General features: G+C 50.5%; 1 protein-coding gene across 1 annotated transcript in view; it reads left to right on the top strand.

Annotated features, from left to right (window-relative positions):
• Window positions 1-26,677, top strand: part of PPP1R1A (protein phosphatase 1 regulatory inhibitor subunit 1A) — a 69,098-nt gene that overhangs the window by 25,523 nt on the left and 16,898 nt on the right. The window contains exon 2 of the mRNA XM_077839002.1: window positions 14,727-14,787. Within this exon, the coding sequence (XP_077695128.1) occupies window positions 14,727-14,787 (61 nt within the window). The remainder of the gene's footprint in view (window positions 1-14,726; window positions 14,788-26,677) is intronic.

Raw genomic sequence — 26,677 nt, 5'->3', positions numbered from 1 at the left:
CGGTGTCAAGTGGAGTGCCCCAGGGGTCGGTCCTGGGGCCGGTTTTGTTCAATATCTTCATAAATGATCTGGAGGATGGTGTGGATTGCACTCTCAGCAAATTTGCGGACGATACTAAACTGGGAGGAGTGGTAGATACGCTGGAGGGGAGGGATAGGATACAGAAGGACCTAGACAAATTGGAGGATTGGGCCAAAAGAAATCTGATGAGGTTCAATAAGGATAAGTGCAGGGTCCTGCACTTAGGACGGAAGAATCCAATGCACCGCTACAGACTAGGGACCGAATGGCTAGGCAGCAGTTCTGCGGAAAAGGACCTAGGGGTGACAGTGGACGAGAAGCTGGATATGAGTCAGCAGTGTGCCCTTGTTGCCAAGAAGGCCAATGGCATTTTGGGATGTATACGTAGGGGCATAGCGAGCAGATCGAGGGACGTGATCGTCCCCCTCTATTCGACATTGGTGAGGCCTCATCTGGAGTACTGTGTCCAGTTTTGGGCCCCACACTACAAGAAGGATGTGGATAAATTGGAGAGAGTCCAGCGAAGGGCAACAAAAATGATTAGGGGTCTAGAACACATGACTTATGAGGAGAGGCTGAGGGAGCTGGGATTGTTTAGCCTGCAGAAGAGAAGAATGAGGGGGGATTTGATAGCTGCTTTCAACTACCTGAAAGGGGGTTCCAAAGAGGATGGCTCTAGACTGTTCTCAATGGTAGCAGATGACAGAACGAGGAGTAATGGCTTCAAGTTGCAGTGGGGGAGGTTTAGATTGGATATTAGGAAAAACTTTTTCACTAAGAGGGTGGTGAAACACTGGAATGCGTTGCCTAGGGAGGTGGTGGAATCTCCTTCCTTGGAAGTTTTTAAGGTCAGGCTTGACAAAGCCCTGGCTGGGATGATTTAACTGGGAATTGGTCCTGCTTCGAGCAGGGGGTTGGACTAGATGACCTTCAGGGGTCCCTTCCAACCCTGATATTCTATGATTCTATGATTCTATGATTCTAAGCACTGGGGATCCCTGGCTTATGCCTAGAAACTGCCTAGAAACCCAGAGACCAAGTAGCAGTGAGATACGGTTCCTCTTTGTTAGGGTTTTATTCCCTTCCACCCTTGTGCTTTGAGTTTCAAACTTAGGGCATGGCTACACTGGAAACTTCAAAGCACTGTCGTGGGAACGCTCCTGCAGCAGCCCTTTCAAGTGCGAGTGTGGTTGCGCACGAGCGCTGGGAAAGCTCTCTCCCAGCGCTGCTGGTACTCCACCTCCATGAGGGGATTAGCTCCCAGTGCTCAGAGCCTGCCTACATGAGCGCTTTAAAGCACTCTGACTTGCTGCGCTCAGGGGGGGTGATTTTTCACACCCCTGAGCCAGTAAGTTAGAGAGCTATAAAATGTAAGTGTAGACAAGCCCTTAGCTGATGGGACGAATTCATTTGCAAGGCTCATCTTCATGGGTGGGGTGTGTGAAGAATAAATAACAAAGTCTTTTGTCCTCTTTATGGTTCCACTCTGGAATGTCTGGTGTCGATGGACTTTCTTAGTCAGGCAGGACACGACACCTTCTGTTGGAGACCAGCATTTCCCACTAGTCAATGTCTCTCTCATGTCTGGTGATCTACACAATCCCAAAGGCTCACAATGCAAATGCTCAAATATTACCTTACAATGTGGGATCCAGAGGCTCTAAGTGAGATTAATGCTCCAGCAGCTCACAAACATTCAATAGAGTCTAAACACGAAACACATTCTTATACCCAATACCCATTGTAACCACACAGCACACAGGTGAGCCAGACTGAGTCCAGCTGTGTACTTGCCAGCATCCAGCTGAGGCATGGGGACGTGGCATAAGCTGGCACCTGGTCTGCCAGCATCACAGCTCCCACATTAGAGGATGGCTGAGGGTTAAACGATGGGAACGTGGTGGTGAATAAAACTCCCTTAGCAGTGATGGGAGCAGACTGCACGTGCCTACAGAGGGTGAAGCCACGAGAATCAGAACTGGCTGTCCAGCTCCTAGGGCCTGCAAGCCATTACAGCCTGTCCCTTGCCTCCCCATCTGCAGGGAGGGAGGGAGAAGAGATGTGCCCTCTAAGCCAGAGAGCAGGGAGAGCGCAGACGCCCTGCTGGCAGCATGGAGACATTTCCATTACCCCTCTCTCTGCCGCCAGTTTAAATCCATGTCTCTTTGAAAAGGGAGATTTGGTTAACGACTCCCCAGCTGTGTTCTTCTCCTGCAGGCCAGGCCCTGGGCAGCTGGGCTGGCATCACTGGGATGCCCTGCATACCATATATAGGTCATGCTCTCCCCACAGAGCAGCCCCAGAGAATTCAATGAATTACACCAGTGTGAACAAGGCCAGAGGCTGGCCCTGAGTCTCCCTCACACCATTCCTTCTCAGCAGAACAGGAGTCCAGCCCTGCTTGACCCCCCACCCTCCCACCCCATGACTTTCTGCTGAGGGGAGCCGCTGACCCCAGGTGCCCAATGCAAGCTGAGCTGGTGCGGTGTCTGGCTGTGCAGACCCAGAGCAGGTGCTGTCACTGCCTTTTGTTCTGGGTTTTGTTCCTGTTTTCTCAGTGCCTCTGATCAAACGTGCTGCGATGGTGTCTGATGCCATGGCAGGTGCAGCACGGGGAGTGCTAGGATCTGTTAGTGCTGTCAAGCCATCACCCCTCAACCCCACTTCCTCTAGCCAGCAGGCTGGACCAAATCCCTTCCCTGGTGAAACTGCAGCCTTGGAACAGGGGGGACCAGGTGTGAACTCGGGTCTCTGTGCAGACTGCTCATGTTGCAACACGCTCAGGTCCCATGGTGAACCTCGGCTCCCATGACATGTAACGTTGCTCCAGGCCAACCCTGGGTGCAACCACTCTCTGCACCAGGGCAGGTTTACGGCCAGATCCTGAGCAGGTGCTAGTCGGCCTCGCTTCTTTGGAGTCCCGTTGCGGAGCTGGCCCTTGCAGCCTGTTTCTCCTGCCATCTGCCCAAGCAGAGCAAAGCCAAGTGCATGGGGCTGGGCACAGCCGGGCAGAACTTGCCCCTCACAGCTCTCCTGGGGACAGAAGGGAAAGATGCGGAGGGTGGTGGAGGGTCCCGCAGCACACACTGCCTGCACCTGCCTCACCCAGGTCCCCTGTCGCAGGCCGGGGCAGGGCAGATCCTGGCTAGCTGACAGAGCAGACACTGTGCAGTGAGTCTTTGGGGGCTGGGCTGTTGCTGGAAGCAGGGCACGGCTGGGGGCTGCAGAGAGAGTTGAGGCGCTGCTGGGGACGTGCTGGTCCAGGAAATGAGAGGTGAGCTGTAAAACACATCGCTGCTTACTGCCCCGCCTATTGCCCAGCTATGTCCTTCCCCAGCCCTACACACCATGCCCTGGTGTAGGGTCAGACCGAGAGGGTACCCACCCTGCAAGGGGCTGCAGTCTGCGGATGGAGGGAGCAATGTCCTGGAAGGCAGGGTCTCTGGTGGTCAGGCAGGCAGGAGTTCCTGTCCTGGTGCATGTCTCCCAGGAGCTATGACAAGTGAGATGGGAGGTAGTTCAGGCCCTGTGGGCCTTGCAGGGCCTGGTCCCCAAGGGGCCAAGTGCCCTCATCTCCCACTGAGGTGCTAGGAGCTGTGGGTGCCATTGCCCGACAGGATCAGGCCCAGAGGCCCTGGCTTCTGAGCAGAGAGTGCCAAGAAAGGGGCTAATTAGTTGATTGGACAGACACGTGCCCACGGCGAGCTGGACTGAGACCTTCCAACCGTGGCCCTCACACATGGTGATGAGCACTGGGGTGGGCAGGGGGGCATGGCTGGATTCCCCCTCCCAGCCCTCAGCCTGCGCTCTCCATTCACACCATTCCTGTGGGAACAGGTGATAATCGAGTAATTTAATCACCAGGGAAACATTCATTTTTGTATTTTTTTAATCTCTGCTTAAAATTCAGATAGTGGGTTTCTATGGCAACTCGTCTAACAAGGAGAAGAGGCATGAAAGAGCTCCTTCCCTCCCCCAGCCTAGTGGGGAGGCAGGGAGGACTCAGATTATTACTGCATAGGGACCAGAGGTGTTTCCCTCCCCACCCTCTCACTGAACTCCAGCCACCAATCCAGGTCTCATGAGCATCTCCTCAGGGCACTGAAGAGTAAATGATTCTACTGGGAATCAGCATTTGGAGAGATTCAGGATTACGAGCGAGCGAGCGCAGGCCCAGAGAGCCGGGTGCTTAGCAATTGCAAAGAGGAGTTGGCACGTGAGGAGAGAAAAGAGGGGTGAGTCCTTCAAGTGATGACCTGGGGCTTGGGAGATCTGCTCTGGCCCTGGGGCCCTGGATGGCACGTGGCAGGCGGCTTAGGGTCAGATTTGTAAGGGTATCTAAGGTACCTTAAAGATGCAGGGAGGTGCCTTGCGGGGAGCTAGTCACATAGCTGCATCTTTAGGGGCCTAGATAAAAATCCAGCCCTTAAGGTCTGTATGCCTCAGTTCCCCCTCTGTACTAATGGCCTGGCCCTGCCTCCCAGGGGGTGTGAGGAGACGTGGTGAGGAGGGTAAGATGGTGAGGTGCTGAGATACTCGGGTGATGGGGACCAATGACGTACCCCCTGACAGCGCCTTACAAACGAAGGCAATTCTGCCCCTTACGGTTTGCAGCTGCTCTCTACAGTTATTGAGCACAAAGTAAGTTCCTCTCATCTCTCTCTGCTCAGCAAATTCTTCGGGTCTAATGTTTCCTCCCTCTTTCCCTCCCCATCGCTCGCCCTCATAGCCCGCCCTTCCCAGTGGGAGGGGCTGGTGCTAGAGGACTGTTTCAGGGAGGATGCTGATATTTGCATAGAGGCCCAGCCCAGTGCAGCGTGTACAAGACTGGCGTTTGATCAGAGGCACTGAGAAAACAGGAACAAAACCCAGAACAAAAGGCAGTGACAGCACCTGCTCTGGGTCTGTGCAGCCAGACACCGCACCAGCTCAGCTTGCATTGGGCACCTGGGGCCGGCGGCTCCCCCCATCAGAAAGTCATGGGGTGGGAGGGTGGGCGGGGTAGGTAGGTAGATAAGCTCGAGGGTAGGGATAGGGTCCAGAGTGACCTAGACAAATTGGAGGATTGGGCCAAAAGAAATCTGATGAGCTTAAACAAGGACAAGTGCAGAGTCCTGCACTTAGGACAGAAGAATGCCATGCACTGCTAAAGGTGGGGACTGACTGGCTAAGGGGCAGTGCTGCAGAAAAGGACCTGGGGATTACAGGGGACGAGAAGCTGGATATGAGTCAGCAGTGTGCCCTTGTTGACAGCATATTGGGCTGCATTAATAGGAGCACTGCCAGCAGATTGAGGGAAGTGATTATTCCCCTCTATTCGGCACTGGTGAGGTCACAGCTGGAGTATTGCGTCCAGTTTTGGTCTCTCCACTGCAGAAAAGATGTGGACAAATTGGAGAGAGTCCAGCAGAGGGCAACAAAAATTATTAGGGGGCTGGGGCACACGACTTACGAGGAGAGGCTGAGGGAACTGGGTTTATTTAGTCTGCAGAAGAGAAGTGGGGGCGGGGATTTGGTAGCAGCCTTCAACTACCTGAAGGGGGGTTCCAAAGAGGATGAAGCTCGGCTGTTCTCAGTGGTGGTAGATGACAGAATGAGGAGCAATGGTCTCAAGTTGCAGTGGGGGAGGTCTAGGTTGGATATTAAGAAACACTCTTTCACTAGGAGGGTGGTGAAGCACTGGAATGGGTTACCTAGGGAGGTGGTGGAATCTCCATCCTTAGAGGTTTTTAAGGTCAGGCTTGACAAAGCCCTGGCTGGGATGATTTAGTTGGGATTGGTCCTGCTTTAAGCAGGCAGTTGAACTAGATGACTGCCTGAGGACTCTTCCAAACCTAATAGTCTATTATTCTATGACACCTGGCCTGGGGTGTGACTTGCTGGGCCTCCTTTGACTGGGGGCGAGATTCTGCATCCCACCATGTCCCTTTACTGCTGCCAGGAGGGGAAAGACCCTGTATGCAGCTGCGGGAGAATGGCCCTGGCGCAGGGACTGAATTGACAATCACAGGCCCCACCACTGGCCCCAGGGCGGGGGGTGCTGGAGCAGGCTGGGGCCAGAGGAAGCAGGCCGGGGCCAGAGGAAGCAGGCCAGCTGTGAGAGGGACCAGGGCTGTAGGGGACACTGCTATGGCAATTCTGGGTGGTGCTGCTGCCCGCAGGCAACTCGGCCTGGGCTTCCGCAGAGCTGCCCATGTTACAGCAGGGGCTGTCACAGAGCTGCAGGCCGTGAAAGAGGAGAGAGAAAGGTCCCCTCTCCATGGGCAGCACAAGCTCAGCTCATCCTGGCTGTGACTGGCCACCAAAGCCCCATGGTGCTGTGTATGCACCCTGATTGGTTGACCAAAACTTTTTAAACAGGGCACAAGCTGCATCTTTGGGGCAAAGAGCAAATGCTTGGTATTGGTGGGTGAAACACACTGTCCCCCTGGGCAGCAGCACCAAGAACAGCCATCCCCACAATGTCCATGCGAACCAAGGCTCCTTTACAAGGTTGTCTGCAGGGGGTGAACCCAGCCAGATGGAAAGCAAAGACACACAGCTGAGATCAGGGCCCCATATCACTACGGCTGGATGGGCACTTCCTGCCCCAGGGAGCTCACACTCTTAACTAGGCAAGTCAGACTAACGTTATATAATTGCCCCATGTTACACATGAGGAGCTGAGGCCCAGAGACACTAAGGCCTGGATCCGCAAAGGTTTTTAGGCTCCTAAGTTCCATTGAAAGAAGCCCGAAATCGGGGAAAGTTAGGAAACTGAATACTTTACACTACAAAATTAGGTCGAATGTATAGAAGTCGATTTTTTAGGAAGCAATTTTATAGTGTCCCCACTAAGCACATTAAGTCAGCGGAGTGCGTCCACAGTGCTGTGGCTAGCGTCGACTTTCGAAGCGTTGCACTGTGGGTAGCTATCCCACAGTTCCCGCAGTCTCTGCCGCCCATTGAAATACTGGGTTGAGATTCCAGTGCCTGATGGGGCAAAAACATTGTCGCGGGTGGTTTGGGGTACATGTCGTTAGTCGCCTCTCCCTCCATGAAAGCAACGGCAGACAATCATTTTGCACCTGTTTTCGGTGCGGACACCATACTGCTTTCAGCAGATGGTGAGCAGGACTGCTAACCGCCGTCATCAAACCACCGCTTCCACAACAACTCTGCTCTCCTGCTCTTGCCCTGATAGCAAATTTCTCCATGTTGACTGTCATGGGCTCCCGCTTCTGCTGCAACTCTGCTCTCCCGCTCTCATGAATCCACCTCGCAGGTCCTCTCGTCATTCTCTATAAATATCTATTCTCATGGCATCTGTCGTCAGCCACCGCTTCCACTCAACTCTGCACTCCTACTGTCCTGCAGACACCATACCATGGCAAGCATGGAGCCCGCTCAGATCACCGCGGCAGTTATGAGCATTGTAAACACCTTGCGCATTATCCTGCAGTATGTTCAGAACCAGAACCTGCAAAAGCAGGCGAGGAGGCGACAGCAGCACGGTGAGGAGAGTGATAAGGACATGGACACAGACTTCTCTCTAAGTATGGGCAATTTGGCCATCCTGGTGGCAATGGGGCAGGCTCATGCCGTGGAACGCCGATTCTGGGCCCGGGAAACAAGCACAGACTGGTGGGACCGCATAGTGTTGCAGGTCTGGGACGATTCCCAGTGGCTGTGAAACTTTGGCATGCGTAAGGGCACTTTCATGAAACTTTGTGACTTGCTTTCCCCTGCCCTGAAGCGCAAGAATACCAAGATGAGAGCAGCCCCCATAAGTTCACAAGCAAGTGGTGATAGCCCTGTGGAAGCTTGCAATGCCAGACAGCTACCGGTCAGTGGGGAATCAGTTTGGAGTGGGCAAATCTACTGTGGGGGCTGCTGTGATCCAAGTAGCCAATGTGATCACTGAGCTGCTGCTATCAAGGGTAGTGACCCTGGGAAATGTGCAGGTCATAGTGGATGGGTTTGCTGCAATGGGATTCCCTAACTGTGGTGAGGCGATAGACGGAACGCATATCCCTATCTTGGCACCGGACCACCTTGGCAGCCAGTACGTAAACCGCAAGGGATACTTTTCAATGGTGCTGCAAGCACTTGTGGATCATAAGGGACGTTTCACCAACATCAACGTGGGATGGCCGGGAAAGGTACATGACGCCCACGTCTTCAGGAACTCTGGTCTGTGGGAACGGCTGCAGCAAGGGACTTACTTTCCAGACCAGAAAATAACCACTTGGGATGTTGAAATGCCTATAGCTATCCTCAGGGACCCAGCCTACCCCTTAATGCCATGGCTCATGAAGCCGTACACAGGCACCCTGGACAGTAGTCAGGAGCTGTTCAAGTACAGGCTGAGCAAGTGCAGAATGGTGGTAGAATGTGCCTTTGGACATTTAAAGGCGCGCTGGCGCAGTTTACTGACTTGGTTGGACCTCAGCGAAACCAATATTCCCTCTGTTATTACTGCTTGCTGTGCACTCCACAATATCTGTGAGAGTAAGGGGGAAACATTTATGGCAGGGTGGAAGGTTGAGGCAAATTGCCTGGCTGCTGGTTATGTGCAGCCAGACACCAGGGAGGTTAGAAGAGCACAGCAGGGCGCGGTGCACATCACAGAAGCTTTGAAAACCAATTTCATGACTGGCCAGACTACGGTGAGACAGTTCTGTTTATTTCTCCTTGATGAAAACCCCCGCCCTTTGGTTCACTTTACTTCCCTGTAGGCCAACCGCCCTCCCCCCTTCGATCACCACTTGCAGAGGCAATAAAGTCATTGTTGTTTCAAATTCACGCATTCTTTATTAATTCATCACACAAATAGGGGGATAATTGCCAAGGTAGCCTGGGAGGGGTGCGGGAGGAGGGAAGCACCGGGTGGGGTGGTGGAGGAAGGAAGGAGGGAAGGACAAGGCCACACTGCACTTCAAAACTTATTGAATGTCAGCCTTCTGTTGCTCGGGCAGTCCTCTGGGGTGGAGTGGTTGAGAGCCCAGAGGGCCCCTCCGCCCCCCTGTGTTCTTGGGCGTCTGGGTGAGAAGGCTATGGAACTTGGGGAGGAGGGCGGTTGGTTACACAGGGGCTGCAGCGGCGGTCTGTGCTCCTTCTGCCTTTCCTGCAGCTCAACCATACGCCGGAGCATATCAGTTTGATCCTCCACTAGCCTCAGCATTGCCTCCTCTCATCACGCTGACGCCACCTCTCCTCTCGCTGGTCCTGCCTCTCTTCTCGCGTGTCCCTCCTCTCCTCACATTCATTTTGTGCTTTCCTGGACTCTGACATTGCTTACCTCCACGCGTTCTGCTGAGCTCTTTCAGTGCGGGAGGGCTGCAGGAGCCCTTTCATTTCATTGCGAGTGAAATTCACCTTATCTGCGCTAGCCTCTGGGACGGAGATGTTAGGGGAAGCGTTGAAACATTGCACAGCTACAGACTAGGGACCGAATGGCTAGGCAGCAGTTCTGCGGAAAAGGACCTAGGGGTGACAGTGGACGAGAAGCTGGATATGAGTCAGCAGTGTGCCCTTGTTGCCAAGAAGGCCAATGGCATTTTGGGATGTATAAGTAGGGGCATAGCGAGCAGATCGAGGGACGTGATCGTCCCCCTCTATTCGACATTGGTGAGGCCTCATCTGGAGTACTGTGTCCAGTTTTGGGCCCCACACTACAAGAAGGATGTGGATAAATTGGAAAGAGTCCAGCAAAGGGCAACAAAAATGATTAGGGGTCTGGAACACATGACTTATGAGGAGAGGCTGAGGGAACTGGGATTGTTTAGTCTGCAGAAGAGAAGAATGAGGGGGGATTTGATAGCTGCTTTCAACTACCTGAGAGGTGGTTCCAGAGAGGATGGTTCTAGACTATTCTCAGTGGTAGAAGAGGACAGGACAAGAAGTAATGGTCTCAAGTTGCAGTGGGGGAGGTTTAGGTTGGATATTAGGAAAAACTTTTTCACTAGGAGGGTGGTGAAACACTGGAATGCGTTGCCTAGGGAGGTGGTGGAATCTCCTTCCTTAGAAGTTTTTAAGGTCAGGCTTGACAAAGCCCTGGCTGGGATGATTTAATTGGGGATTGGTCCTGCTTTTGAGCAGGGGGTTGGACTAGATGACCTCCTGAGGTCCCTTCCAACCCTGATATTCTATGATTCTATGATTTGGCGCTGTGGGAGGAAAAAAAGGGAGAGTAGTATTTAAAAAGACACATTTTAGAGAACAATGGGTAGACTCTTTCACAGTGAACCAAGCTGTTAACATTACATAGCACATGTGCTTTTGGTACAAAGTTCCCCCCACCCCCCGACCCAATTCTGTGGGATGATCGCTTCACCCCTCCCCCCACCGTATGACTAACAGCGAGAATGATTTCTTTTCAGCCACAGGCAAACAGCCCAGCAGGAACGGCTGCCTCTGCATGTCCCCTTAATAAAATTCCCCTATTTCAACCAGGTGACCATGAATGATATCACTCTCCTGAGGATAACACAGAGAGATAAAGAATGGATGTTGCTTGAATGCCAGCAAACACCAGGATCATGCGCTGCCATGCTTTGTTATGCAATGATTCCAGACTACGTACTACTGGCCTGGGGTGGTAAAGTGTCCTACCATGGAGGATGGAATAAGGCTGCCCTCTCCAGAAACCTTTTGCAAAGGCTTTGGGAGTACCTCCAGGAGAGCTTCACTGAGATGTCCCTGGAGGATTTCCACTCCATCCCCAGACATGTTAACAGACTTTTCCAGTAGCTGTACTGGCCATGAATGTATCCCAAGTCTTCAGGGCAAATTAATCATTAAACACGCTTGCTTTTAAACCATGTATTATATTTACAAAAGTACACTCACCAGAGGTGCCTTCTCCACCTTCAAGCTCTGGGAGCCGCCTTGGGAGGGTGTTGACTCCAGGGTGATAAACAGTTCCTGGCTGTCGGGGAGAACGGTTTCATCCTCCTCATCATCATCTACCTTGTCCCCAAAATCCTCATCCCAGTTGCGTGAGACTACTCCCTTGCAGGTGTCAAAGTCAGATGCAAGACTCACTGAATTTGTCAGACCACTCTGTTTATTAGCAAAGCGCTTTGCCAATGCACCCAGATATATGTGAGCCCCCTGCAAAAGCTCAAGCTAACTTATTTATACAGATAAGCCAAAGCCAATTTAACATAGGAGACAAAAGGAAGCAGAAACTGACAGATATACATACATATCTTATTAGCATACTAAAGTTTACCAATCTCCTAGTTCAGTAGGAGCGCTAAGTTAATTAGTTTGAGGACCCATTGTCTCACACTCCTTAATGTTTCTCTTCCTGACAACTATATTTCAACAAACCTTTCAAGCAGCATTTCTTTAATGAATTATAATTTCAATATAATTCATTCTACTTTCACACAGGAGTCCACGTACAGGGGCGGGGTAGTGGTAGGGGCACCACCTAGAATGGCATGCAGCTCATCACAGAAAAGCTGCATGTCTGGGGGTCTGACCCAGAGCGGCCGTTTTCCTCTTTGGTGTTTTGGTAGCCTTGCCTGAGCTCCTTAATTTTCATGTGGCACTGCTGCGGGTCCCTGTTATAGCCTCTGTCCTTCATGCTCTTGGAGATTTTTTCAAATATTTTGGCATTTTGTCTTTTGGAACGGAGTTCTGCCAGCACGGATTCCTCTCCTCATACAGCGATCAGATCCCGTACCTCCGGTTCGGTCCATGCTGGAGCTCTTTTGTAATTCTGGGACTGCATGGTCACCTGTGCTGATGACCTCGCCATGCTGGCCAAATAGGAAATGAAAATCAAAAGTTCCTGGTGCTTTTCCTGTGTACCTGGCTAGTGCATCTGAGTTGAAAGTGCTGTCCAGAGTGGTCACAATGGAGCACTCTGGGATAGCTCCCGGAGGCCAATACTGTTGAATTGCATCCACACTACCCCAAATTTGACCCGGCGATGTCGATTTCAGCGCTAATCCCCTCGTCGGGGAGGAGTACAGAAATCGATTTTAAGAGCCCTTTAAGTCGACAAAAATGGCTTCGTCATGGGGACGGGTGCAGGGTTAAATCGATCTAACACTGCTAAATTTGACCTAAACTCGTAGTGTAGACCAAGGCTAAGGGATTTCCCCAGGGTCACATAAAGCACCTGTGGCAGAGCCAGGAATTGCACCCAGAATTTCTGAGTCTCAATACAACACCTTAAGTACAAGGCTATAATTCTATCTTGGTCAGCTGCCTCCCCCAGCTGTCATGGGACCCCGCCCCCTGGCTAGTCAGGTTTCACTCTTGATGCATCTCCATCCAGCCACCTGTCACCCAAACTAAACAAATGTAAATGATCGAACAGCGCAGGTGGGCTCCAATCTCTGTACTGAGCAATGGGCAGTGCCCAGCTTTGGTGTGATCACTTTGTTAAATGTGCCCTGGTGGTTAATGGCTGTACCGTGCGTTGAACACAGCAAGCGCTCGGATTAAATGATTAATTAATTACCCTTGTTGAAGTGCTCTGGCGATGAAGAGTGCTATTAATAAGAGGCAGCCTCGTTGGAGGAGGAAGAGTGGAGCTAAACAGGACCACAAAACAGCCCAGTCATTGCCAAGTGTTTATCAGCACTGGGTATAATTTAGCCCACGCACCTTATTATAGTCAATATTTTCCATGTTTGCCAGGAACTGTTTAAGGCATTGATTTTAAAGGACATCTGCATCCTGCTGAGCTTGCTGGAAGCTGCCTAGGCTCCAAGCCACTCAGCCATGGAGAAACTTATGGCACTATAGAGAGGCGTCAGGGAGCAGCTCCTTTGCTGGAGCTCTGCTGATTTACACCCTTGCCTCCAGCTACATCCTCTCAAGACTCATTCCTGTTTGCACTCCCATCACACCCAAGTGCTGGGTACTGTCCAAACACATCACCTGCCCCAAGAGCTCACAACCTAGCAGGCATGCCAGAGGAGGAGAGAAGGGAGGGATTATGTGATTAACTCAAGGTCACACCAGGATGCTGTGGCAGAGCTGGGAATTGAGCCCTCATTACCACAGTCCCAACAATCTGCCTACAAGTCCAGCCTTCCTCCTATCCAGTATTGCCTCCTGAGCCAGATTTTTAAAAGACCTCAGCTCCCATTTAGACACCAAGAGAAGTGGGCCAGATGTTCAAAAGAGTAACACTATAGATCCTAAACTCTAGAAAGCAGAAATCCCTAGCTCATGTCTAGCGCTTTTCATCAGTAGATCGCAAAGCGCTTTACAGGGAGGTCAGGATCATTATCCCTGTTTTACAGATGGGGACACTGAGGCACAGAGCAAGGAAGTTGACTTTCCCAAGGTCACTGAGCAGGCCAGGTGCAGCACTATCCACTGGGCGCCACTACCTCATTATTTCAGTAATCCAGTGGATCTGCAAGCTTGCTGCCCCGGGCTGATGCAATGATTGTATCAGTTATAAATAATGTATGGCTCCCTCGTCACTTTTTGCAGCTTTTTCTTAAAGAGACGTTGTCCTTCATTGTCTGTGCCCTGGTCTACACTACAAGCATATGTTGGTATCATTGTGTCCGTCAGGAGCCTTGAGTGACACGGTTACACTGTCCTAGCTCCTGGTGCAGACAGTGCAGTCAACAGAAGGGCTTCTCCTGTCAACATAGCAACCCGCCTCTCACGGAGGTGGAGTACCTACACTGATGAGAGAAGCTCTCCCGTGGGTGTAGGTAGTTTCTTCAGTAAGTCCTGCAGCTCTGTAAACACAGACAAAGCCCGTGTTACATAAGGGAATAGCGGAGCTGGTTGGGCAATCATTTCCCCCCGTGAAAAGTTTAGCCATTCTGCTGCAATTTTCCTTTGAAAAACAGTTTTGTTTCTGGTGAAAAACTGGAAAAAAAAAAACAGATTTAAACCAAAATATCTCAGCTTTTGGGGTTTTGTATTTTTGACAAAAACCCATTTTCAATGGAAATGGAAATTATTTTTTGAAAATTTCTATTTGGTCCAAAAGCCATTTTCCATCCAAAAATATTAATGGAAATTTTTGGACAGCTCTAGTCAATATTGCTGCATGTTGCCATGTTAGATACACTAACGGAGGAGCGAGACTGGGCTTGTGGTTCAAGACAGGAGACCTGGATTTTATACTCATGTTTGCCATCAATTTTATATGTGACCATGGGCCTCTCTCATGCCTCAGTTTCCCCATCTATAAAGTGGTGACAACATTCTTTCTCTACCTGCCCAGGGGAGGAGTCATTTATATTTGTACGGTGCTTTGGGATCCTCAGCTGGGAGGTGATACAGAACCAGAATCCCAGAGCGAACTCCCACCTCCTTGCAACTTTATGGTTGTATGAAATCCTCCCCCAGATGCAGATTTGGGGGTTTGAGGCATCTCTAATTAATGCTGTGCTAAATATCAGCCCACCTGCAGCTGTTGTACAAGAGACACATGGCTAGGGTGCAGTAAGTACCTACAGACAGGCAGCACCAGGCCAAACTCTGCTCTCAGCAATGTGCTGCCCACCCCGCCCTCGCCTTGGATATAGGGGGAGGGTGGGATCAGGCCTGCTGTGCACAGCAGTGCCTCTGATGGATGAGACAACGCAGTGGCCAGCTGCAAGCAGCTTGCTGCACCCGGGCAGTGGCAGGCTGACACCACGTGTTGGGTCAGTTTCTGGGGTGCTGCCGTATTGTATTGCTTTGTCTCCTCTGATATGTAGAGATTATTTTTGTCCCCTCTCTCTGTCTAGATCCGGAGGCGCCGGCCAACTCCCGCCACCCTGGTTCTGAGCAGCGACCAGTCATCCCCAGGTGAGACCTGTAGCCAGCAGATGATTTGCAGGAATCAGTCTCTCTTCCGGAGACCCGGGGAAAACGGTTTCCTTTCTCAGGCCTGGCCCTGCGTCTGGGTGGAACTTGCAGAGTCCAGGCCCTTATGCCAGGGGCCTCTCCAGGCACACCAACCCCACTCCCTCCCCTACCGGCTCCAAAACCTGCTCCCCGTTAATGGGGGGCGCAGCCCCTGGCCAGCCAGTGGGCCTGGGCAAAGGATCATGGTTAAGGGCCTGACGTCCCGAAGAGCAGTCCTGGGTTCTGGCCGTGCGCCAGTGGTGAATTTTTAGGCACCACTGCTCTCGTACTGCCGCGCAGCGCATACCCCCAGACTCAGGGGGAGGGGAGACTTGCTCCCTCATCAGAGGGGGATCTCCCCCTCACTTTCCCTCCTGGCTGCTTCCCCACCCCCACCAGCGCCACCTTGCTCCAGTCCAGGCTGCGCTTCCTGCTCTGCTCCCAGGGCTGGAGCAGTCACAGAGTCCCAGGGAGCTCAGCCCCCTGCCTCACCCCATCCATCTTCCATCTCCCTTGGAAACAGCTGCCTCTGGCATCGGAGAGGCCTGGCCTGTGCTGTCCCATCCCAGGAGTCCTTGGCAGCTTCTCCCCGCACCAGGCAGCAGCTGCCTGGCTGAACTACGTGTCCCTGGGATCTGTTTGTCTGTCTCTCTGTCTGTCTAGGGAGATGTCAAGGCGGCCGCCTTCCCTCTGCTTGCAAGGGCTGCATCTGACCTGCAACGTGATGTGTAGACTCTGACAGCAGCCATGGGGCTCCCAGCCTCTGGGTTGGGGGGCAGGGATGTGGCTGGCTACTGTGCTACCCTCCCCCTCCTTGAATCTTTCCAGCTTCCCTCGTCACCTTCTCCCTCTCCCTCCTTCTCTCTCCAGCTCTCTCCCTCGCTCTTCTGTTCTGTTTTTCTCTGTGCTTCCCTCCCAGCCGCACGCCTGGCCCATGCAGGCTGCGCCCAGGGCCTGTCAGGTGGGGGGTTGGGGGGTGTTTCCTCTGGGCATGGGATGATTGTGTGCACCAGACACGGGGAGCAAGTTAGCAGAGAGGTTGGCATGAGCCATGCAAGTGGGTAAAAAGCAGCAGGACTTGGACAGCACTGCAGAGACCAACGACAGCGATTTCCAATGTGGACCCCACAGTCTGGTCCTGAATCCCATATTGAGGCTCTGAAATACATGGCCTGATTGTTCTTACTTCCGACTTCCCAGTTCTTGTTGACTCGAGGGGGAGGAAGGTGATCAGCATCTTTGATACCAGGCCACTGATTTGGAAGGGGCTTGTGTTAAGGCGTTTTGTGACCTGCATGTGGTCAGATGGTTGTGGTGGCTGTATGGAGGGATAGCTCAGTGGTTTGAGCATTGGTTTGTTAAACCCAGGGTTGTGAGCTTAATCCTTGAGGGGGCCGTTTAGGGATCTGGGGAAAAAATTGGGGCTTGGTCCTGCTTTGAGCAGAGGGTTGGACTAGATGATCTCCTGAGGTCCCTTCCAACCCTGATATTCTAAGTTTACAGCTCATGAGCCTGTCTGCAAAATCATGTATTTTATTTTGTTTTGTTTTGATCCAGGGACTTCCCCCACCGCACCTCCCCCCATGGTTACGGTGCTGTCAACTCTACCACAGTCATCACGAGTAAGGCAGGTTTGGCCCCTCCTGCTGGAGCTCTCATTAGAGGCGCCAGCTGAGAACAGGGTCCGGTCACACAGGGCACTGTACAGACAGGTGTGGGACAGTCCCTGCCCCCAGCAGTTCACTGTCTCCCATGCAGCACGGTGGTAGTGTAGAAGTTGGAATGGAGATTCGACAAACTCATTTCATGTCAGCAGGGCCGGATTAACTTTTTGTGGGCCCAGTGCCAAACATATTTGTGGGGAATGATTGTAAAAGGGGCCGGGGGCAAAAGCACAGTGGGGTGGGAGCTAGGGTTGGTTCCCGGAGCAAGGGAGGGGCCATGGGTAAACTGCAAGCGCAGCAGGGCTAGGGACAGTGTAAACAGGATCCCCCTCGCACCCCTGCCCACATAAAGCGGGTACCTACCTGGTTCTAGCCCAGTCTCTTCGTCTCTCTCTGCACGGAGCTGCCCCCTCCTGCAGCAGCAGGACAGGCTTTCTTCCAGCCCTCTGGGGTGGGTGTTGGGAGTGGAGGGAAAGGAGGCTAATGTGGTTACTCCTATAACCGGACTTTTAGTTTCCACTCAGCACTGCTAACCGGACACTCAGGTCCCGTTTTCTACTGGAGTTTCCAGTCTAAAACTGGATACCTGGCAACAGGGCTGCCAGAAAACCCTGAGCGGAGGGGAAGGGGCAAACAATCAATTTTAAGCAGTGGGGGGGGGGAAGCAAGTGGTGGGTGGGCTAGGGAGTGGAGAGGAGCTAGCGGGCAGGGCCATGTCTGTTGTACTGCTACCCAGGTAGGTTGGAGACTGGGGGGATCAGTCGGCACAGTATCCCCAGCCCAGGTGACGTGACAGCCAGTGGTGGATTTAGAGTTAGTGGGGCCCCCCCGGCCCTGTGCTCAGCTTCATTTTTGGGGCCCCTCCTTGGGACCCCGCCAACAAAAAGAACATTCTCTCTTATCTCCCCCTGCCCCCGTTTTTCATTCTTTTTTTCTTCATCCTCCTCCTATAAGTAATAGTAAGTAAATGAAAATAAAGTGAGGTACCTTGATTGTTCTTGTAGTCTAACTTATTTTTCCACAGACCACTTAAAAATCGCAGAGGGTCTCGACGGACACTTAATGATCTTTCCAAATATTGTTTGTGCCGTTAGCTAACTATTCTAAAGAGCTTTGGATAAGAGCGCTTTATACAAAAAAATGTAAAACAATGTTGGAGTGCGGGGTCTGGCCAGGAGCTAGGGCTCAAGGTTGGGGCAGGAGGTTGGGGTGTGGAGCGCTTACCTGGGGAAGCTCCTGTTTGGTGCGAGGGGTGCAAGTGGGAATGGGAGGGGGGTGCAGGAGCTCCCGTTTGGTGCTCAGGGTGGGGTATGTGTGGGGGGTGCAGGAGTCAGGACGGAGGCTGGGGAGGTGTGAGGGGGGTGCAGAAGTTGGGCAGGGGGTGGGGAGGTGTGAGGGGGTGCAGGAGTTGGGACTGGGGATGTGGGCTGGGGTCATGGGGGTGCTCACGGCAGGGGCTGGAGGGGGTAGCCCCGATTCCAGCCCCTTCTCCAAGGTCCCACCCCCCCACCCCACCCCCACCCCACCCCGGAGCAGCCAGCATGCTGAGGCTCCGCTCTTCCCCCTCCCTCCTGCAGGCAAACAGCTGATCGGTGGCTGGGAGACGGGGAGGGGAGGGAATGCAGCATGCTAGGAGAAGCAGGGGAGGAGCTTGGCTGCTGGCAGAGCCTGTCCTGCTGCAACAGGAGCCAGCAGCATCAAGCTTCTGCCCCCACAGGAGACAGCGGGGGGCAGAGAAGAGCAGGCCAGGCCAGGGCCCCTTTGGACTGTGGGCCCAGCACCATGGCGGTAAATCCAGTACTGCATGTCAGGGCTGCCTAACTGGAGGGGAACAAATTTCAGACAGTGCTTGAGTCCTAAAAAAGAGCGCCGGAGCCCCCAGTCCCAGCTCCCCGCTCCGAAGGAGAAATGACTAGCACTGTCCTGGAGCAGGGAGCTGGTCTGAAACGCTGTTCTGGAGCCTTTTGGCGTGACTGACTTGCTAGTTCTAAGCCCAGCTACACTGGGATTCAAAGCAGTGACCAACAAGCAAAAGGCTCATTAGTGACACTCCAAGCTGCTTTCTGGAAAGAAACATTTATTAAATTCCTGGTGCCCATGGAGTAACCCTGCCCCTGAATTGGTTCTAGCTAGAAAGAGTCGGGCAAGGAGCAAACTCTCAGTGGTTTGCAACAGCTCCCCCAAAGAAACTATATTGCAAAGCTAACCACAATAGAGCATTTCTTCGAAGGCTGGATGCTGCTCACTCACTGGGAAAAGAACTTGTAAGACTGTATGTAATAGCATGACCTGGTGACTCCCACTAACAACACAGAACCAGAGCTGGGTGAACTTTTTCAGACAATAGTTCAGGGGTAGCCAAACTTACTGGCCCGCCGAGGTACATACTACAATCTTCAGAAGTTCAAGAGCTGGGGCGCACCTTCTGGAAGCCATGGGTTGGGGCTTCAGCCCTGCTCCTGCTGAAGCCCCTAGCCCTGGTAGATGAATCCTGCAGGGCTGATGCCCCAAGACTCCCCTCCCTTCTGCACAGAAGCCCCGAGACCCCACTCCCTGCTGGGCAGAAACCCTTACCACCGGACCCCACTGCAAGGCAGAGGTCCCAAGCTCCCCCGTCTCCCAGTCACACTTTGGCCACCCCTGCAATAGTTTATTCAACAAAAAATTCAGTTTTAGGTTGACTGAAGCTATTCATGAATTCAGGCGGAATTCAGCAAATAATTTCTGCTGTTAAAAAAAATATTTTTTTTTAAATTGAAACTTTTTACACTTTCAAAATGAAACATTTTGACTTTTACTTTCGAAAGGATGTTCTGTTTCAAAATGTAGCTAGAGTAATTTAAAAAGCAAAACAAAAGAGGAAAAATCACCCGAAAACAAAAGAAACCTGAACATTTTCTGTTTCGGATCAGCACAAGCCAAACAGAAATTCTGATTTTTTGGTTCAGCCAGTGAATGAAAAAATCTGTTATTCATCCAGCTCTATAGAGATTGCATTGTTACAGTGTTTCCTGGATGCCTGCCATAAATTTTCCAGCTGGTCAATTCCATCAAATTATTTTTGATGGAAAATTGGATTTTTGACTAAATAATAGCAGACCAAAGAGTCTGCTTTCAGAGGGAAACCACATTTTTTGTCAAAAAAACAAACACCTGAAAACAAATATTTCAATTCAGAGAGCCTGCTGTAGTGCCTCATGGGAGTTGTGGTTTGTTTCCTCATCTCCCCATTCTCCTCTATGAGCTGGGCTGGACTATGTCTCCCAAGATACACAAGGACTTCATGATGCAACTGCCTCCCCTCGCCAGCTGGGAGCTGCTGTCTGACCAGGGCCTGGCCTACAGAGGGGAATGGGAGTTTGGAGCACTCAGACTGCAGATCTCATGAGGCATTTCCAAATTGAAATACTTTGTTTCCCACCAAAAAGTTGAAATTTTCTGCCCCCCAAAAAGCCCATTTTCCAATTATCTCTCCTAGATTTTTCTTTTCAGAACTTGGTGCCACCGTTCCTAGCGCTCACCCCTCCTCACCTCCCTGGGCCTGTCCCTGCTGGATAGCTTCCTGCCTTCTGATACGTGCAAACCATTAGCTGGTCTCCCTTCATGTTAGTTGGTTCAGGTGAGAGTGTTTTCTGTTGTAGGCCAAGCTAGTACGACTCCCTTTGGCTTGCTTTTTGTGCCCAGCTCTAGGGAAGGAGTCACTGCTTGCTAATTCCTATCGCAGAACAGCCAGGGTCGCTCTCACACTCATGCGTTCCATTAAAATGGCAGCTGTTGCTTGGATTTGGGTTGCAATCCCTCCCAGTGCAATGCTCTGCTCTGCGCCTCTAGGGGCCAGGAAAGGCCTCGCCTCTTTCTGGGAGCAGCACTGCTGGCAGGATTTAGCTGCTGTTCCGACTAAGGCCCCAGCTCCCTCCACTCCACTGACAAATGAGCTGTGACACGCTGCTGAGACCCACAGAGGGCTGCAGTCTTTTAAAAACACTCCTGGGCGATCAAATATGAATGAGCTTGCAATGCTGCAGCCACTCACTCCCTCACTCTCCAAGGGGCTGAGCAGAGCCTCCTGCAGATGAAGGGAAAGCAGCTAGGGACCAGTGGCAGACAGATTTTCAAATGCCAAGTCCCTCACTCGGGCTGGAGCCATTGATTTGGATCCAGGTTTCAAACATCCCAAAAGCCCGTGGCATTTGGATCTGGGGGTTTGGTTCGGCCCATTAAAAAATGCCAGAGCCAGCGAGGTTCCTAGAGCTGCACAAATTAAGTCTATGCAAACAAAAATGAATTGAATGCATGGAGCTGAGAGGAGCTGGCAGGTGGACCAAGCTCATTTGTGCTGTAATTGGTCTGTCTTTCCTGCTAACCCCTTTGCAGCCATGATACCCTCTGATGAACACAATGCAGGTATTCTCCCTGCAGCCAGATTGCAGGGAGAAGGCTCCACGCTCTGTCTCTTACCATGAAAGGAGCTGGCAGACACGCTCCATCAGCCAGGGTAAACTCTCCGTCTCAGAGAGATGGAAAGTGACAGCAGGAACGAAATGTTAACGATGGGAGATTTAGCATAGCCAGAGCCACACCAGGCCCTTGCTGCCTTCCGTGATCCAATTCACGGGTTCTGCAGGGCTCAGGCATCCTTGCAACCTGCCACACAACTGTAGAGAGAGGGAGTGGCATCCACAGGACTCTTGCATTGAGCTGTGTGACCCACCATTGTGCCAGTCTCTTTCTGTGATGATTGCCTCCTTGTTCTCCAGAATCTCAGTTTTCATTAAAAATATACTAAGGGCCACATCCTCAGCTGATGCAACCTGAGCACAGCACCAGTGCAGTCAGTTATCAGCGAGTGTAACAAATGCAATGATATTCACTTGAGTGTGTACAGACTGGAGCAGTGGCTGTAAGAGGAGTGAACCGCCCCATTCATCTCAATGGGTGTTGACTCTGAAACCTACTAATGACATTTAAAAGGAGCAGGACCATCCTATTATGAAACTATGTGCACTGGGTCTTCTTTTGGTGTGTCAATGGGGGAGCCTGGGGAGTCAATGGGGGAGCCTGGGACCATCTTAGGTGACAGCTTCTTATTACAGTGATCACTCAAGAACCCTTGTCTGTTGGTTGTGTCTCATCCTAGACTTAGACTGTGACCTGCGTATAGCATTCAAGATTGGGGCCTCTAGGCATGACCACATCTAAATAACAAATAATAATAATACATTAATAAGAAATTATTTTTTCCACTTCACCTGTGCTGCATGATGGGATCATGGAGGCTCGTTTTGATGGAGAGTAGGCTCATCCGTTTTATTCGGGTTAGCTGCTGCTGAGGGAATTGTGTTCTCTATAGCGGCTGGCTAAGCCCTGTCTTTACGAGAGAGTTACATCCATTGTACTTTACCTCACTGTCGTTATCTTGACGGTTATTAGCACAAACCAGTGCCTTCACACTCAGCAGGCACACGTGTGGCAATTGGCGTGCTCCTGGAGAGACACGGGTTGGTCCCAGAGCTTCCTTCTGAGCAAGATACACACTAGATGGGAGCACTGTAAGATCCTTTAATACTTTGCCAGGTATGACAGAGGTTAATTTAACTAAGGTATGTGTTACACATTGCCACCTAGTGGCTGAACTGTATAATACAGGTTTCAGAGTAGCAGCCGTATTAGTCTGTATTCGCAAAAAGAAAAGGAGGACTTGTGGCACCTTAGAGACTAACCAATTTATTTGAGCATCAGCTTTCATGAGCTACCGCTCACTTCATCGAATGCATAATTAAAGTGGAAAATACAGTGAGGATGTTTTTATACACACAGACCATGAAAAAATGGGTGTTTATCACTTCAAAAGATTTTCTTCCCCCCCCCCATCCCACTCTCCTGCTGGTAATAGCTTATCTAAAGTGATCACTCTCCTTACAATGTGTATGATAATCAAGGTGGGCCATTTCCAGCACAAATCCAGGGTTTAACAAGAACACCTGGGGGGGAGGGGGGGGAAGTAGGAGAAAACAAGGGGAAATAGGTTACCTTGCATAATGACTTAGCCACTCCCAGTCTCTATTCAAGCCTAAGTTAATTGTATCCAATTTGCAAATGAATTCCAATTCAGCAGTCTCTCACTGGAGTCTGGATTTGAAGTTTTTCTGTTGTAATATCGCAACTTTCATGTCTGTAATCGCGTGACCAGAGAGATTGAAGTGTTCTCCGACTGGTTTATGAATGTTATAATTCTTGACATCTGATTTGTGTCCATTTATTCTTTTACGTAGAGACTGTCCAGTTTAACCAATGTACATGGCAGAGGGGCATTGCTTGCACATGATGGCATATATCACATTGGTAGATGTGCAGGTGAACGAGCCTCTGATAGTGTGGCTGATGTTATTAGGCCCTGTGATGGTGTTCCCTGAATAGATATGTGGGCACAGCTGGCAACGGGCTTTGTTGCAAGGATAGGTTCCTGGGTTAGTGGTTCTGTTGTGTGGTATGTAATTGCTGGTGAGTATTTGCTTCAGGTTGGGGGGCTGTCTGTAGGCAAGGACTGGCCTGTCTCCCAAGATTTGTGAGAGTGATGGGTCGCCCTTCAGGATGGGTTGTGCATTCCATTACATCTCCCCCTTTAAGTTCTACATTCCTGCCATTTACAAAGTTTACGCTATCACGCTATCTTTGAAGCTCAGCACGTATTAGTCTGTTAAATGCCTCTGAATCATAGTGATTTTCTAATTACACGACCCAAACACATAACAGCTTGCTCATCTGGCTGTCCATTAATTGCAATGATTGGCTATGTTCAGTTTGGAATCCTTGTGTTTTCTTCTTCTGTATCCGCCATCTGTAGGGTTTGCTCTGTTGATCTTTCTGAAGAACAAACTGTATATGTCGATGGTTTCTGTTGAACTCTCCACTGTTGGTCTCAATCACATATGATCTGGGCGATGAATTCTTTTTCTTTACAATAGCTGGACCTATCCATCCTTTTTCTGCATCCAATTTGACACAAACACAGTCACCAGGTTCTAGACCCAGCTGTTTTCTGAGTGACAGCTGTTGTAAAAGTGTTTTTAGGGTCTTTTTGCCTTTTTTCCAATTTGGCTACTGTTTTCATGTCTGGCCACTTTCGAGATAGTTTCTGTTCCAAAGTTGGAACAATAGTTCTGAGCTGTCTTCCCATCAGGAGCTGTGATGGACTATATCCAGTAGCCACTACTGGTGTTGATCTGTAACTCATAAGAGCAAGGAATGGATCTTCAAGCTGTAGGATTTTGTTGGCTGCCTATACAGTTTATCTCAGCCTCTCTGTTCAATTATGGCTAATGTGGGTTAAGTCTGTAGCTTCTGTGAAAGATGTGTTAACCCGATCTTTTATAAAAGAGAGAGCTTTTATAAAACATTCAGCATTTTCTCTGATGAAAACATTCTCTTTCATAAACCACATTTCTCTGAGGTATAAAATATGCATCAAACATAGCCAGAACATTTCATAGTCATCTTTGTGACTGTCTTCAGTAAAGTCAAAGGATTTGCCTGCTGCCCAATAGCATAAACAAAGAAAATACCTGAATACCTTCAGGTTCACTGTGGAACTTGGCAGCAATGCAAAATCTTGCAAAATCTTGTGTTCAGTCTGTCCATTCTGAAGGTCTGTCAAAGCTGAAGTTCTCTGGGGCATTGAAGAGTGGCACTTTGATGAGATCCTGCAAGCTTTGTTGCTTTGTTCCTTCTGTTTCCAACTTTTGTTGCTGTTTCCCTTCTGTTTCTGTTCTTAGTTTATTTCTGATGCCATGTCATGCTCCTGTACCAGACATGGTCTGGTCACAGAGCTTCCTTCTGAGCAAGATACACAACCAGATATGTGCACTATTAGTCTATTCAATGCTCCGGGATGTATGGCTGAGGTTAGGTTAAATAAGTTAGGTTACACACAGCACTGCCTAGTGGCTGAACAGTATAATACCGTTTAGGATTCCGTTACAGTAATGGACTTGCTGTTACATCCCAGACTGCACTCAGTTGTCTTAATCCCAGAATCCCCAGCACTGCTCCAAACAACAGTTCATTGAGGGTGATTTCACATGGCCTTCTCGGCAAGTGCCCAAGTAACATGCGACCAAACAACTAACAAAGTTACCATGGACAATAAAGAGGAAGGGGTGCAGATCAGGATAAGGAAAGAACAAATCCGAGATCTTCTGACTAGTTTGAAGGAATTCAAATCAGCGGGGCCAGATGCTATTCAGCCCAGGGTACTGAAGGAATTAGCTGAAGCCACTGGCAATAATATTTACAAACTCATGGATGACAGGAGAGGTCCCGGATGACTGGAGAAGGGCTAACCTAGGGCCCATCTTTAAAAGGGGGGAAAGGAGGAACCAGGGAACTATAGACCAGTCAGTCTGACATTTTACCTGGGAAGCTACTACAGCAATGTATAAATAAAGTCCTACCAATTTACAGCCATGAAAAATGCATCACGGACCGTGAAATCTGGTCTCCCCTGGTGAAATCTGGTCTTTTGTGTGCTTTTATCCTATACTATACAGATTTCACGGGGGAGACCAGCATTTCTCAAACTGGGGGGGCCTGACTCAAAAGGCAATTGCAGGGGGGTTGCAAGGTTATTTTAGGGGGATTGTGGTATTGCCCCCCTTATCTATGCGCTGTCTTTCAGAGCTGGGTGGCTGGAGAGATCCGGTTGTTGGCCAGGTGCCCAGCTCTGAAGGGAGCGCCCCGGGGCCAGCAGTGCAGAAGTGAGGGTGGCAATACCGTGCTATACCATCCCTCTGCGTTGCTGCTGGCGGCGGCTCTGCCTTCAGAGCTGGGCTCCTGGCCAGCAGCCATCGCTCTCCAGCTGCCCAGCTCTGAAGGGAGCGCCCCGGGGCCAGCAGCAGCGCAGACGTAAGGGTAGCAGCACCGCGACCCCCTTACATTAACCTTGCGACCACCCCACAACTCCTTCTTGGGTCAGGACTCCTACAATTATAACACTCTGAAATTTCAGGTTTAAATCATGACATTTATGATTTTTCAAATCCTATGACTGTGAAATTGACCAAAATGGACTGTGAATTTGGTAGGGCCCTATGTAGAAAACATTCAATTTGCAAATACCTGGATGATGAAGGGGTAATCTCTAAAAGAAAAGGAGTACTTGTGGCACCTTAGAGACTAACCAATTTATTTGAGCATGAGCTTTCGTGAGCTACAGCTCACTTCATCGGATGCATACCGTGGAAACTGCAGCAGACTTTATATACACACAGAGATCATAAAACAATACCTCCTCCCACCCCACTGTCCTGCTGGTAATAACTTATCTAAAGTGATCATCAAGTTGGGCCATTTCCAGCACAAATCCAGGTTTTCTCACCCTCCACCCCCCACCCCCCCCACAAACTCACTCTCCTGCTGGTAATAGCCCATCCAAAGTGACAACTCTCTACACAATGTGCATGATAATCAAGGTGGGCCATTTCCTGCACAAATCCAGGTTCTCTCACCCCCTCACTCCCCTCCAAAAAACCCACACACAAACTCACTATCCTGCTGGTAATAGCTCATCCAAAGTGACCACTCTCCCTACAATGTGCATGATAATCAAGGTGGGCCATTTCCAGCACAAATCCAGGTTTTCTCACCCCCCCACCCCCATACACACACAAACTCACTCTCCTGCTGGCAATAGCTCAACCAAACTGACCACTCTCCAAGTTTAAATCCAAGTTTAACCAGAACGTCCGGGGGGGGGGGGGGAGGTTAGGAAAAAACAAGGGGAAATAGGCTACCTTGCATAATGACTTAGCCACTCCCAGTCTCTATTTAAGCCTAAATTAATAGTATCCAATTTGCAAATGAATTCCAATTCAGCAGTTTCTCGCTGGAGTCTGGATTTGAAGTTTTTTTGTTTTAAGATAGCGACCTTCATGTCTGTGATTGCGTGACCAGACAGATTGAAGTGTTCTCCGACTGGTTTATGAATGTTATAATTCTTGACATCTGATCTGTGTCCATTTATTCTTTTACGTAGAGACTGTCCAGTTTGACCAATGTAAATGGCAGAGGGGCATTGCTGGCACATGATGGCATATATCACATTGGTAGATGTGCAGGTGAACGAGCCTCTGATAGTGTGGCTGATGTTATTAGGCCCTGTGATGGTGTCTCCTGAATAGATATATGGGCAC

Source organism: Eretmochelys imbricata, chromosome 20 (assembly GCF_965152235.1).
Source record: "Eretmochelys imbricata isolate rEreImb1 chromosome 20, rEreImb1.hap1, whole genome shotgun sequence".
NCBI lineage: Eukaryota > Metazoa > Chordata > Testudines > Cheloniidae > Eretmochelys > Eretmochelys imbricata.
Note: the sequence above shows the minus strand (reverse complement) of the source record. Positions and strands in the feature narration are given on the sequence as shown.